At 32.3% G+C, this 15,332-nt stretch overlaps 2 protein-coding genes across 7 annotated transcripts; one reads left to right on the forward strand and one right to left on the reverse strand.

Annotated features, from left to right (window-relative positions):
- Nucleotides 1–1,220: 1,220 nt before the first annotated feature.
- Nucleotides 1,221–8,278, forward strand: LOC129302408 (uncharacterized). Of its 6 annotated transcripts, none has more exons than XM_054941304.1 (4): nt 1,221–1,355; nt 1,455–3,394; nt 4,726–4,893; nt 6,240–8,278. In XM_054941304.1, the coding sequence occupies exon 2, from the start codon at nt 1,513–1,515 to the stop codon at nt 2,926–2,928; it is 1,416 nt and encodes a 471-aa protein (XP_054797279.1). In that variant the 5' UTR covers nt 1,221–1,355; nt 1,455–1,512; the 3' UTR covers nt 2,929–3,394; nt 4,726–4,893; nt 6,240–8,278. The 6 variants fall into 6 exon arrangements, with proteins under 6 accessions (XP_054797279.1, XP_054797286.1, XP_054797293.1 ...); XM_054941311.1 differs by having other exon boundaries at nt 7,105–8,278; XM_054941318.1 differs by having other exon boundaries at nt 7,507–8,278.
- Nucleotides 4,765–10,347, reverse strand: LOC129302440 (probable glucomannan 4-beta-mannosyltransferase 9). The gene is made up of 9 exons (XM_054941331.1): nt 9,783–10,347; nt 8,133–8,231; nt 7,809–8,061; nt 7,561–7,671; nt 7,312–7,448; nt 6,571–6,684; nt 6,270–6,469; nt 5,744–5,938; nt 4,765–4,927 (listed from the first exon to the last, which is right to left on the reverse strand). The coding sequence occupies exons 1-9, from the start codon at nt 10,086–10,088 to the stop codon at nt 4,765–4,767; spliced, it is 1,578 nt and encodes a 525-aa protein (XP_054797306.1). The 5' UTR covers nt 10,089–10,347.
- Nucleotides 10,348–15,332: the final 4,985 nt, after the last annotated feature.

Consider the following 15,332-nt stretch of genomic DNA (forward strand, 5'->3'; position numbering starts at 1 on the left):
AGGTTAGAGGTTTAATTTTAAATTTTTAAAAGTGCGATGTGTTATATATTTTAGTCAAGAAAAAATATAAAAATATGGAAAATAATGAACCTTCATAAAAAAGTTTACTGTTCTTCAAAATAAAAAAATTATTTGGTAAAGTAATTTTAAAAATTATTTTTAAAAAATTAAAATATTGTTTTAGAGAGTAAAAAAATAAAAACTTATTTTAAATATTCTAGAATTATTATTATAGGGAATAAGAGAAAATGAGAAAAATATTCATTTTTATTATTTTTTTATTCTAAAAAACTCAAAATATTTTTTTACAGAATATTAGTTTTTAAAATAATAGAACAAAAATAGTTTCAAGCATCTCCTGTTCATTTGATTTGTTTTATATTCTCTTTGATCTAAAATATAAATATTTTTTTAACTAATGTTGATTAAAAATATAAGTAATGTAATACATGTAAATTTTTGTCCCATTTTACCTATTTATTAATTTAGATATTTGTGTAAATATTTTTCTCACTACAATAGTAATTGATATTAAAATAAAATAAAAAAATAATATATATTTTTATAAAAATAAAAACTTTATTGACATACTGATTTTTTTAAAAAAATTGCCTATATTTTTTAACTAAAGAGAGTATGAGCCATGCTGTGGTGGCAGAGAAATGACCAACTTGAGTTTCAAATTGTCTCCAAAATTATAAACTTGTTTGATAACCTATTATAAAGATTATTTTTATTTAAAAAATAAAAAAAATTATTTGATAACAGGTTTTTAAAAGAAAAAAATTAAATATTATTTTGAATAATAAAAAATGAAAACACCCTTATGAAATTATTGTTCTAAAAAATAAAAAATTAAAAAATATTCATTTTTATTATTTATTTTTTATTTGTAAAACATATTTTACAAAATGTTAATTTTTAAAATAACATTTGTTAAAAAATATAACGTATTTTTAACCGAATCTCATCACCCAATAAAATAATTATTTACTTTTCAATTAACTTTATTTTTTTATATTTATTCTTATTAAATATTTTATAATAAATATAAAATTATTATTAATAGAAACACTTTTAAAAAAGATAATAATTATATTTTACAAAATTTAAAATATCTTATATTTTTAAACATATAACATCTTAAAAAATATCTTATAATTTTTTTTAAACAACCCCGTACATTACCAAGGTTGCTACCACGTGTCCCTCACTCTTCACCGGAGGCTCTCTGCCAACCGGGAGAACCGGCCGGCGAACAAGTCGGCCTTCTCTGTTACCGGTTTTGGCATCTCGTTGTGTTACGGGAAATGATAAAGCCATAAAGCAAAATGCATAATGAGAGTGTAGCAGAAGTACTAATTTAAGTTAATTTTTTTTTTTTTGACTAATTATAAATTAAAAGTATTGATGGATTTTCACCTCAACTTTATTTATTTATTTTTGGTGTAAAGGCCATCAATCGATCTTGAACCAGAGTGAAGAACTACTACTCTGGATGCGTTTGCGGTGATGGCACTCGACGTCGCAACCTTCGAAAGCATTTGCCCTTCTCGATTTATCGCATTCACGATTCCCGATCCCGTTTGTTCTGATTCACTGCTCCGAGTTGCGGTTCTGGACTCACCGATTCCAGCTTCTGACTCACCCCTTGTTGCTGCCATGTTCGTCCCTGAAGCCCGCGAAACTGATTGGATCTTCTCTACTGAATGGGGTCATCTCCAGCTGCTCTTTAGTTCTCCTGGTGTATCTCGCCTCATTTTGTTGGGAAACGAATTCAGTGAGGGCGATTCTTCACCAACTATTTATCACCGTCCGGTAGTATCTTCGTTGCGTCGGAAGGAGCTTGAGGTATGCTCTAAACCTCTTCTCCTCGCCTTGTCTCCGAGATCGTTATTTAAAAATGACATTCCGGAGGTACCGATTTTGAGTTATGAAGATAATTTGGTTTCTAGTGTGGTAATACATAAATGTGTTGGTTGTCTTGTTGGTGAAATGCTGGTTGAAGATGTTGGAATTGAAAGCCAGAGTGGCGTGGATGGTTGTTATAAACGGGAATTTCGAAGGCGTTTGAGGTTCAAGAGGATGCCTAATTTGATTCAGACTGAAATTCTTATAGTGCCTGATACAGAAGATTTTCATTCGCCTAGTGTAGGGATTGGTGAGGTGGATTTTATGCCTGATCTTCGGGTTTTGGTTCACCCTTACTTGGCTCCGATGGTGGCAAGCCTATCGTTGATCAGTGAATATATAGAGGGGCGAATTCAGCTTGGGATTAGACCAAAAGCTTTATGTCTTGGGGTTGGAGGTGGGGCTTTACTTTCTTTCTTGAGAGACCAATTGGATTTTGAGGTCATGGGTGTGGATGCTGATAAGGAAGTTTTGAGGGTTGCAAAGCAGTATTTTGGATTAGAAGATAGTGAGTTTATGCATGTTGTTACTGGAGACGTCATTAAATTTGTGAAGAAACTTTCACATCAGGCAAATTGGCATCCTATGTGTTCTTCTGCCGCTTATGAGCACGAGGCTCATTGTCACTTTCCTGATGGTGAAGCTGTCAACCATAAATTCGATGTCATTATGGTTGATCTAGATTCACATGATGTAAGGAGTGGTGTAACTGCTCCACCATTGGAATTTGTTAAGAAGAATGTTCTTCTGGCAGCTAAGTCAGTTCTTTCTGAACTTGGAATTCTTTCTATAAATGTCATTTCTCCTAGTAGGTCCTTCTATTGCAAACTGGTACATCATTTTCAGGAAGTTTTTGCGGAGTTGTACAAGATAGATGTGGGCAATGGTGAAAATTTTGTAATTATTGCATCAGCATTACCACATGTGTCTTCTGTTGGAGACAGCAATAACTCTTTTTTTATGCGACTGAAATCAGTTATTCCAGAAGCATACATAAATTCCATAACAAAGATATAAGGTCTGAGTAATTGCAGATTGGCTGGGCAAATGCATTTTTGGGATTTCATTTTGACTCACATTCTTCTTTAGAAGACTGATGATTGATTGAAGATCATCTATACTGTTGTGAAGTGATTCAATTGCATAATTATTCTCCGTGCCTATTTTCTCCTCTGGTGAGATTCAGCTTCAAAGAATTGAGCAGATACTGTAATTAAGGGCCATTTCCTTGAAAAAGCAGATTTTCTTCTTTTTGCGGAGATCCAATTGCTTTGATGGGGTATTCACATGGTTTTAGACTGTTGAGCTTCAGCTTAATTGTCCCCAATAGATTTAGCACTGAGAAAGCTGCTTAGCTGATCATATTTATTTTTTGACATTAAAGAGGTTATCTCTATTTACAATGGCTACCTATTTGAGAATGATGATGTTTGAGAGAAATGTGTGCAGACTTTGGATGGGATAATAATTGATAGTTCTCCAGGTAACATTTGCCCTCATACATCTGATCTAAATGCTTTTAGTTAGAATATGTTACATTTTCATATAATCCATGTAGCCGACCCCACATAATAGGATAAAGATTGTTGTTGTTGTTGTTGTTGTATTATAATTTTATGCACTTAAGTAGAACTAATGTGAGTGGAGTATTTCTTCTCACTGTGCACCTTAAACATCTGGATTTGTTGACTAGACCATGCTGAAACTCTGATGGCTTACACCCACCTAGAATGTACTTTGTTAAAGACGTGCTTTTTTGATGGCATATATGAGTCTTCCTATTGGAGGTAATTCTGTTTAATGTAGGACTACCTTGAGATATGAACTCAAATCAGGACATAAAGGCTGAGGCGAAGGGCTACATCAAAAAATGGCCATGCTACTTATTCTCCAGGCTTGGTCTGGTTTGGTACATGGAAATTAGAAATAGTAGGGGTAATTAGGGGTAAAAGGGTAATTTCTAAATATCTCTACAAATAAGGTCCAAAGGATGTAATGGGAATTTCTATTTCTGTCTCTATTTCCCTTTTATCTCTATCATGGATCCTGAACTAAGTCAAAACTTGAAACATGACCACCTCATGTCAGAAATGTGCTCATCTTTAGTTTTTGTGCTGATTCTGTGTCTGTGCTAGGATGTCATTCACTGATAATGGTGGACTGGGTTTCCATATTTTCAAAATTGCTGATATTATGTTTCATATGTGAATTATGAAAAATCTGACCTTTCATCTTTACAAGATCTTGGTTGAAGTTCCTTTCATCATTTATGAATTTGTACTCTGCTGCATGCACATGCACTCACTCTAGAAAAGTAGTGAATTTAGCAAGAAGTTTGGTAAGGAGAAAAAGAGTTGTTCTATTTCTTGTTTGGTACGAGGTTCTTCTTCAAATATTTTCAGGGGAAATTAGAAAGAAGAAAGAGCATTATTTCATCAGGGTCAGGGAGCAGGTTAAAGGGACGCTGAAATGGTCCTTTGCTTTGAAATCTTTTTTTTTTTTTTATCTGATTGAATTTCTGTATCTTTCTTGACAGCACTAGGAGATAATTTAAATTCAGTGAAAGTTCTCATGTTACTTATTTTGGGCCTGTGCTTGCTTCTAAATTCTAATTCATTTTCTTTTTTGTATTAGCATTTCATATACATCACGCAATTTTTTAATTGTTTCATTTCCTTATCTTCCTTAACTACTTCTTTGAGGATACAATTCAACATGGGAAAAAAATGATTTTTGCGAGAGAATGTATGGTTTGAATAGAAGCTTGCTGCCAAAGTTGATTTCCGATCTTTCTTCTGATGGACTTGTTGCCAGATGACAGATACTTGAGATCTTGGTGGTGGAAGAGGTGTACTAAGAATTGGCAACAAAGACACCAATGTAGCCAACCCCTGCGATAAAGAAGGCAAGAGATTGCAGGAAGAGGTATATGAAGTACCTATTCTTCCCAAAGGCTAGGTCGTAGCATCCACAGATGAAGAGGTAGGCCCCAATGCCAAGTTCGAGCAAATTGATTCTGATTTTAATCAACATGAAAGAAGAAAAGATGAAATTAAAAAAAAATGCTAATTGTAGAAATTATGTGAGCTGTTTGCAGGATGATTGTTATCTTGATAGCTTCAAATGTATTAAAATGGAGGTGGTTGTTACATTAAATCTAATGAACAGTGGGCTTTTACTATGTTGATGGGACCTGAAAGCATATTCATTTGTAATCTTGTAGGAACCTTTCCATTTGTGGCAAACGATGAGTCAACAAACTAGATTTCTTCTCCATAGGAACTCTTAATTACAGATCACTTTGATGGTTACACTTCTTGTTGAACAGGGGGGGGTTTCCAGGTCTGCTACAGTGAAATTCTCTAATTTCACTATGAATAGTAGCCTTGTGCACTAGTCTACAAAATTTATTTTTTAATTTTTGCTATATATCAAGCAATACATGTTCGATTACAGTTTCACTGAAATGTAAAATGTATTTGAATATGGTGCTGAGAACTCCATTTTGCTGAGTGATAAAGCTATGGAATTATAAGGTAGAACCCACTTCTTTTTTCCCCATTTTTTCCTTTAAACTACATTGACAATCTTAATGCTTTGCTAAGGGATACTTAGAAAAGTCTAATTTGTTTGGAAACTGCTTATCCTTGCTGTTTCTCCCTTAGTAAAGGATCCAAGTATAGTTAGAGGTCTAGGAGTCTGTCATACATAATATCGATTCAGTCTAACTATAATTCATGTTGATATCTCTTCTTTCTTGAGAATTTTTCCAAGTTTACTTCATTTAGATTTCAAGACCCTGCTATCCCAGGAAAGGAGGCAAGAAAAATACCTTTCACCAAATGAGGCATATGGCTTCCTTGGTGCTTTGCCTCCTGATTTTGTTTTAAGAGAATCTCCCAATTTCTCAGTGACCACCCATTCATTTGCTCGCCCTGCCTCCAGCAAACCTATGAGCGTTGCCTTAGTCCGATGCATTGACATGACATTTTCAAAGAGGACCCAGAATACCAATAGGTGGAGTGATCTGCCTCACATAATTTTGGAAAGTTAGAAAGGAACTATAATTTCTATGTAACAAAAATAAAAACCTTAGGTGAACTTCCATAGGGATCTGCTATTAAATTCTTAGTAAAAACATAATTGGATATTATTTGCAACTTAGCACTGCACCAGTGACTCTTTAAAAGTTCTTCCATGTATGATAATCATACTGTAGAATCTTATCTGTAACTGCTGAGAAATTGCACCTTACATTTGTTTTGTATAGTTTGAGCAGTCATTAAAAAAAAAAAAATTGAACAGTCACTCTTAAATCCACTTTAAAGAATAGATGAAACAAGTCAAATAGTCTTGACCTTGGAGTTCCCACAGCATTAAGCAGAGTAATGATGGAAGGTATATACACGGCACCCCACTTTGGAACTTCCACTTCAGGAACAAGAACAGTTGCAGGCAGAACAACACAGTAGAACAAAAATGTTACCACATGGGCTATGATCTTTCTGACAAAGAAAAAGCTATAAATCACATAGAACTTCTTCCACATAGATACTTTCTGCAAGGTATGATGAACAAAGAATTAGAAGAGATGGGTAACTGTAAAATGTCCTTATTGAGGTCCTCCGGAGGTAATTATAAAAAAGTTGAGATTAATACCTTGTTTCTTATGATTTCCAAGGCCATTTTCCTGAAGAGATTAGCTGGCCCACAAGACCATCGGTGTTGTTGATAACGGTAGGCTTTGAATGTACTTGGCAATTCATTTTTCACCTGAATTTATTTGTGAAATTATGAGTTCATGCAAAAAGATCAGTTGAAAACCTTATTCAAATTACTGTGCACCATCTTAATTTATAAAATAATCTTAGATGCTCATGAGAATATCATCCATGCGTGAGAAGTTCTTGGGTAGATATGATAGATACATCCAACAAATTATGAAGAAACAAGTATGTTAGATGTGTGCCCTCTAAAATGTGCCAAATATGTTTCATATTTATTCATAATCGGTTTGCTCTGTCTTCATTTTGTCGGTTTGCCAAATATGTTTCATATTTATTCATTATCAAGTCAGATTCATTTTGTTGGTCTATTTTTTGATATGTAGTTCAACACCCAGTGAAATAACACTACGGTTCAATTATTTTATCCATCTTAAGAATGCTTGTTCATGTATTGACCTGATTTCAGGCTGAATTTGGATCTAAACTTTTATATGATTTTGTTGGGTTTTGGCTCCGACCACTTGGGCAACTTCTACAAAAGATATTTTGGTCAGGTCAATTAAGAGACATGAACATGATCAGCTTGATTTATCTATTTCTGTGAATATGTTTATCAGAAGGTTTTTCAATGGATTAGACCAAAATTGACAACCTGGCTCATATTTTACGATACCTGAAGGTCACCGAGGTATAAAAATTTCCAGCCCTTGAGACCTGCTCGGACGGCCAAGTCCATGTCTTCGACGGTTGTTCTGTCCTTCCATCCTCCTGCCTCATTGAGTGCAGAAAGCCTCCAGACACCAGCTGTGCCTGTATATGCACACAATATTATCGTCTCCCTCATGTGAGCCTTCCTTTTGTTATGCAGAAACGAATACGGGGTGAAGCAGCTGTAATAAGGTACTAAAAGAGAATGGTTTACCATTGAAACCAAAGAAAGCGTAGGTAGAGGATCCAACTTCCTGCTCAACTTTGAAATGGTAATCCAGTGACATCTGTTGCATTCTTGTCATCAAGCATTCATCAGCATTTACTGCGATACAACGGGAGAGAATATTACTGTTCCAGGATCCGCTTTAATTGCATCTCCTAAATTCTAATTATTGTGTTGACAATATGTCTAAGGATGCTACTAGAAACTTGATAATTTTGGAAAAGAAAAGGAAGTACCGAAAGTCCAGCGAGCTTGGAGGAGAGCAAGTTGAGGGTTGTGGATGAGGAAGGGAAGGGTGCGGAGGAGGAAGTCGGGTTGAGGTTGGAAGTCGGCGTCAAAGATGGCGACGTAGTCACAGAGATGGACGTAGGGATGCTTCATGCCTTCCTTGAGGGCTCCTGCTTTGTAGCCTCTTCTGTTCTCTCTGATCTCATACTTGATGTTGATGCCTTTGCTCTCCCATCTCTTGCACTCCGTTTCCACCATGTCCTGTCAAATACATTTCCATTAAATTCAAAGACATTATAAAGTTCAAATACAAAAATTAAGAAATGGAGGACCTTGATGAGAGGATCAGTGGAGTCATCCAGAACTTGAATGATGATCCTGTCAGCCGGCCATGATAGCCCGCATGCTGTTCCTATTGACAGCTTGTACACCTGCATGCTCCCATGCACCCACACCAATCACACTTGCTTCTACCTCATCTCTGCCAACTCTTACTCTACTCTTATTTTAATTAATTTCGTCTAACTGTGCCAGTTAACATTTAAATTAAAAAATTGTTTCACATGCATGATGATCTGAGACGCGTATTGTATATCTACTTTTGAGATAACAATATTTTCCATGTTAAATAATTTTTTTAAGAATTTTAATGGAAGATTTATTTATTGATAAGATTATCTCTGGCTATCTCTTTTTTTCCGATACTTTTATCAAACATCCAATATTATTAGAACGGTTGTGCAAAGGCAAGGTGGCAAGGTCGGCCGGCCATCACCCGAGTCACATATGTAGTCAGGCGATCCTGGTGTCTAGTTGTTTGGGCCAAGTTTAGCCCAACACGAAAAATTTTTAAAAAAATAATGAAGAGACTTTATGTATTAATCAAAATATAATTATCAAAGATAAATTTTATGTGAAACTAATGTGAGGGTGAATAGTAATCATTTTTTAAAAATATGTTTTTAATTATTTATGCCTAAAAATCAATTATTATTATTATTATATATTGTGAAGTTAAAAAATTACTTTAAGATTTTGAAAATAATTAAAAAACAAATCATACAAAAATCAATTATGATAATAAAAAATAAGATATATTGAATATATTAAGAAATATGATATTACAAAAAGATTACTTTTTGTCAAAATTTTTTTTTAAAAAAATATATATTTTCAGAGCAAGGTTTAATCCTAGTTAGAAGCTCGACTTGATAAGCCTAAATGGCTTGAGCAGGGCTGATTATATCAAACTATTGAGCCACTTGTACAATTTTAATTATCAAGTTAGATTTAAGCATTATGAAGTTTAGTTGATAATAACTTTCTCAATGTGTTTTTTTTTTTTCCCATCAACAAATTTTGAGCCCTCCATTTCATTTAGAAGTTCCTTATTTCGATAACTCTTTAAGTGTCTGAAGAGACAGAAGAGAGAGAGTTTGCATATGTAAATTTATGACATTCTCACCCATCATAAATTAGAATTAAGAGTGAAAATGAAAAACAATGTATATTTTATGAAAATAAAAATTTTATTACTTATATTTTGGATAAGGAAAGTAATATGTAATTTTTGACCAATAAAAATACATACTCTTTCTGTTTTTATATATAAGAAAAAAAAAATTGTATCATAGTTTAAAGAAGTTGGCTAATCATAATCATTATGTTTGAAAATGAAAAAATTGAACTAAAGTATCCTATATTAATTAATATAAGCATATATTAATTATTTTTCATTAATATAAATTATAAAAAAATTTAGAAAACATATAATAAATATTTATTGAAATGTGTAATTTTGTTTATATAAAAAAAAGTAATAGTTTTTTTTACAAATAAAAAACGAAGTAATAATTAGTAGCTAGATTACTAATACAAGACTATTTTAATTGAATATATTAAGGATTCAAATGATATAATCAATAGCTTCATCCCTTAATTGGGTTGCATAATTAATTAATCATAAACATGAGTGACGATACCTCAATCTCATTGTACATCGGAATTTGAACGAGCACCATAGGGTAAGCCGAGCTGCTGCCAAGCTCAACATCGTCGTCTTGCTTCAGTGCCTCCCACTTGTAACGCTTCTTAGGGTTGCAGAGTCCGAACGACTTGACCATCACTATTACTATTCCCATATACACTCTCTCCACAAACAGCATCACGGACATGGCGAGGCAAACCATCACCATCACCTTCAACCCTGGAACGATCACAGGAACCCTAGTTTTCTCCCACATCGTCCCCATTGCTGAAACTGATGAATCCATTATCGTGAGATCCATCAATAGAAACAGTAGGTGTGTGTGTGTGTGTGTGTCCTTCTTGCTAGAGTCTGGGCTCGATCGACTGCCTTTGGGTTTGCTAAAAGCACACGAGAGATCGATACGTTGATAGAAATGCAGAATTACTGATTGATGCTTTGGAGTGAAGTCAAGCCAAAATATATAGCTTCGGGTTAGAGAGAGAGCAATGAACACCAAATTGAAGCTTGAAATCAGTTCGGCCTAATAATGAAGCGGTAGTGACCTGCAATGCTTTTGCTTTTGCAAGTTTTGTTTTTCTGGTTTGTGAGGTTATGAACTATGAAGAGTGTGTGTGTGTGTGTGTGTGTGTGTGGCTATATATATATATATATATATTACACATTACACGCACACAGAGAAGTAGAAAGCAAAGCTGAAACCAGAAGTGAAGAATGTCACATTCCAGCGGCTCTTCAATTGAATCAAAGGGATATATCATCATTAGTGAGTACATTCAACTTCTGAATATTAAAATATTTGATGAACGAACTCGCCCAACAAGTTGAGCTTATCCATCAATCCATTTATGTATCTAATTATTTATATGAATCATGGGACGTTAGATTGAATGGAATTTGATTTGGAGCATTAATTAAATTATGGACACATGCATGCATAACACAGTATATAAGGAAAATTACGCCAAAAGCTTGAGTACTAATATATATTATACTGAAAATCCGACCAATGTAGGCATTGATTTAAGAGTTCATTATTAAAATTGTAATCGAGCAGAACATTTCTTTAAACTAGTTGAGGTACTGATTTAATTATTAAAAGTAGTTCATTGGTTTAGCGTGGCTTTCAATACTATAAGTACTAACTAGTAATATTTCTTTATTTAATCATACTCTTTCCACACTATGATAGCCATATAAAAGTGCTACTATAAATATTGAAAATTAGATCAGTAAAGATATTAATTCAATTATTAATAGTTAAAATCATCATTGAATCAGTTATAAACGGAATACTTTTTTTAAATCAATTCAAATATTAATTTAACGATTTATTAGTTGAACCAACTTGGTTAACCTGGCTTTCAATACTATAACTAGTAGCTAGTAATATTGCTTTATTTAATCAAAATCATGGACTATTTTGATTTTTGAACCATATTAAATAAAGCAAACACATTTACAATTGTAATTCCCTGGTGCTTATTTCTTAGAGCCGCACTGGGAAATACGCTTGCAACTGCATCAATTGCTTTGGGACCACGTGCACACTAACTTGGACTAGCTACTGTTGCATGAATATATAACACCCTGTTTTTTCGTTAAATATATATATATATATATAAAATATTTTAAGAAAATCATTTTGCTTTATATGTGAGCATGCAAAATTCTTTACTCTATCTTATATTTCTTTTTTATCTTCTCTCTTTTGTCAATTCTCTCTATTCAATCATGATAGTACCTGCTTGATATATCTTTTATTTTGGTAAATTTTTTGAATTTAGGTCCCATTCCTAGAAAGAAATAGAATGAATTAAGAAAATACAGATAAAAATAAAATGTTAGAACTGCCGTGTCTTTTTTTTTACTGCATTTATAACTTTCAATTCACCAAAAAAAAGGAAGGAAAAAGAAAAGATTGATGCTGTTTGAATAATAGGAAAGTGGTAGCACATGTTAAAAAATTAACATGTTTCGAAGCTCAAAAAATTTTAGAGGAGCTTTACACGTTATAGATTGCTAGTGTAGTACGTAAATCATGCGCACACCTTCTTTATTCAATTATTATTAAATTATAATTTTCCCCTTTCCTAAATATAATACTTAATTGCCAAAATCAAGGAGATCAGAAAAAGTTAGATGAGTCCAAATGTTTTTTGAAATATATTATAAAAGCAATCTGAAATTTCGAGCCAAGGTATTGTGAAAAAAAAAAAGGACAACAACTTAAAAAAATTGAGCACAGTACTTCGGAGCATGGGAAATATATTACGTCCCATAGTTTGTATGTCTTTCCAACGCGCAATGTTTGCTAATCATTACAAATTAATGAGGTTAGGCCAATCAATTGACTAAAGTAGTTGACCAATTAAGTACTGCTGAGTTCTTAATTACTCCCTCACTTCAAAAATGTGCCCCTATTTAACTAAATCTCATATATTAATAAAATAATTATTTATTTTTAAACTAACATTATTTTTTTATATTTATTTTTTTAATAAGATATTTCACTTTAAAATGAATGTATTCATTAAAAAATTTTAAAAAAAATAAATGATTATATTATGAGGTACTAAAAATGTCTTATATTTTTAAACATTTAATTTTTTTAAAAAATATCTTATATTTTTTAACGAAGTAAGTATAATATAAGACAAAATTAACTCTTTTTTAGGTTATTAAGAAATATTCCTTGATATTATCAAAAAAGATGCAACCTTCCAATTTTTCCTTTCTTTGCAATTAATAATCATAATAAATTATTATTTAGAAATTCAAATAATAATAAATAAATAAAGAGTAAAATTAAAAAAAATTAATTGCTATAACTACATATTATGTTAAAGACAAAAAATTCTTTCAAACTTTATATCAAGTATAAGTGGAAGTATGGTTGGAAGTTCTTTCCTCTCTACTAAGATATAATAAGATATTACTTATGTATTTAGTATGTTAATAATTCATGTCTAAATTAAACCTCGTTTTTATAGTTGAGCATTTACCCTGAGATGCATGAGAGGCACCTGATCGCGCGAAAGACGTTTTATTTTTAACATTGTGTTTTAATTTCATAAAGATATCTTCCTATTAAAAATGATTATGTTTTAGGCACAGGAGTATTAAACGTGAGTATATCTTCTGACCAGAATTCAAGCATAAATTTGTTACATTGTAAAAAACTAACCCTATTTTAAAAATTGTTAATATCTTGTAAATCAAAAGATCTATTGTACGCATATACAAAGAGCATTCTATTAAGTGAGTTGCTTCCAAAAAAAAAAAAGTTTTATTAGTGTGGAATTATTTTTCTACGTAAATTCATAGCATTTTGTATTCATTTTTTACCAGAATTTTGTATCCATCTATCCTTATAGTACATAATAAAAATATAAATAACATATTATTTTATTATAAAATATTTCACCTCAAGTATATAGATGACAACTTATTCTATTTTATATTATTATATTATATTATCCCTATGCATGTTAAACATTTATACAGAATATTTTTTCAAAATTTATTGCCTTTCTCAGTATATTATAAATTATCTAAAAATTAAAAACTACTCCCTCCATTTAAAAATATAAGGCATTTTTAATCGAATCTCACCCCTAAATAAAATAGGTATTCAAATTAATCATATCTTTTTATATTTACCCCTACTAAACACTCTACAATAAATATAAAGTTATTATCAATATGGGTACTTAAAAAAAATAATTACGTTTCGAAAGACTAAAAATGTCTTATTAACATCCAACTTTTTAAAAAAATGTCTTACATTTTTTTAACGGAGGGAGTAATTTATAATTTACAAATTATATTAATAAAAAATGTCAAGACAATATCATAAAATCTAGATAACAACCTATATCCTGTACATATTAAAAATTAAACAAAATATTTTATTTTAAAATTTATCATCATTATGCTTATTAAAAATATAACAACACATTGTAATTTAGAAAGAAAAAATAGGGAAAGGAAATTAAAACAGGAGACAAAGGCATGCTATCAAATTGCAAAAAAGCTTTTAAGTTAGGCTTTCACGCCAACGAGATACAGTGAATGTCAAACAATTGAGAACTTTAAAGAGAAGATAGGATTGATACGTCACAGGAATAGGTCCTCAAATCAAAGAGGCCTAAATTTTGAACATGCTTTTAGATATGTAATATTAATTAAAAGGGAACTTTTTAGATTCGTTAAGACCATTGACTGTTCAAGGGGGGCACCATGATCAATGAGAAACACATTGGTTTTGCGCTTAGAGATTGTGGGGTGGTTATGTTATGCCATATTCTCTTCTGATTTATTTACTTTCAATGTGTTTAATCGAATTGAAGAAAACATTAAAGAGCTAGATGGCAATATGGACTTCGAATTATAAGTTTAAAAATAATTTAAATTTTAAACTCTTATTTAATATATTTTAAATCTTGAATAATTAAACTTGTAACAATCTCACCTCTATTATTAATCTTAAACAAATAATGTTTGTGGGTTCATGAATTCTCTATCTCCATGTGTTTTTGAACCCATCTTCTCGGTGGCATATTTAATTATTTATCCTCTACACCCACTCTTTTTATCCTCTTCTTCTTCATTAGCTGTAGCTAGTCTGCCATGTAGGAAATGATTTTTTCAGTTCAAGTAGTTCTCACCCGGCAAGTCTTGTCCCAGTAGTAACACCGAGAAGTCTATCAGCACTCGAAAAAGAGCAGGAACGAAGAACGCTATCAACCCTACATAATATCGCGAATGACATTGAAAACTAACGAAGCAGCATTATGAGCTGTGTGGTGCCTGCTCCAAGGCTATCCCACCCGACGAAGAATTCATTGGTGGAGCCGATGATGGATAAGGTGAACATGGAGCTCATCTATAAATGTGCGGAGACAAAATTGGAGAGAGGGAAGCCGAGGAAGAAGTGAACGAGGAGGAAAGTGGTGGGCCACGAGATAAGGACGGTGACCAAGACGGCGGAGCAGTGAGTGACAAAGCAGGGACTGACAAGATCACATGTCGGAGTCTAACGAGAGAAAGAAGCAAGCAAGCGAGAGGGGGGTGAGAGACAAAGAGGGAGGGAGGAGAGAGGCAAGGACGGGGAGAGAGAATTTTTAGTCCCATGTAATAGCAGTTTGCTTAAAATTAACGGGAGGAATTATATTGTCTCAAATTTAATTATCCAAAATTTAAAATCTATTAATATGAGTTTAGAATTCAAATAATCCAAAAATCTCATTTATACTTATTAAATACACACACTTTAATGATGTACTTTTTTTCATCAATATTTAAATGAAAGGTAGAGAAAAAATTTACAATAAGTATTTAACAGCGTAACTTATAGACAATTCAAAAAAAAAAAAAATCCTTCTCTCCTAATTAGGACTATACACAGGACAAAATCATGGGACCTGTTCAGTCAGTTATCATATTTTCACTTAAAAAAAAAAAGTGATGTAAGAATAATAATGGGTATGAATGCATAAAATGTCTCTCATATTGTTAATTCATATTTTGTGAAGCGTGGAGT

The sequence above is a fragment of the Prosopis cineraria genome, unplaced genomic scaffold (genome assembly GCF_029017545.1).
Source record: "Prosopis cineraria cultivar Desert tree isolate PC_DT_omini unplaced genomic scaffold, ASM2901754v1 PC1, whole genome shotgun sequence".
Classification (NCBI taxonomy): domain Eukaryota; kingdom Viridiplantae; phylum Streptophyta; class Magnoliopsida; order Fabales; family Fabaceae; genus Prosopis; species Prosopis cineraria.

What these genes read in the sequence shown, in the direction of transcription:
- LOC129302408 (XM_054941304.1), top strand. Translation starts at nt 1,513, where the DNA reads ATGGCACTCGACGTCGCAACCTTCGAAAGCATTTGCCCTTCTCGATTT.
- LOC129302440 (XM_054941331.1), bottom strand. Translation starts at nt 10,088, where the DNA reads ATGGATCTCACGATAATGGATTCATCAGTTTCAGCAATGGGGACGATG. An exon ending in CGATGTACAATGAGATTGAG is followed by an intron (nt 8,232 to 9,782) that starts GTATCGTCACTC and finishes GGGAGCATGCAG; the next exon opens with GTGTACAAGCTGTCAATAGG. An exon ending in CCACTGATCCTCTCATCAAG is followed by an intron (nt 8,062 to 8,132) that starts GTCCTCCATTTC and finishes TGTATTTGACAG; the next exon opens with GACATGGTGGAAACGGAGTG.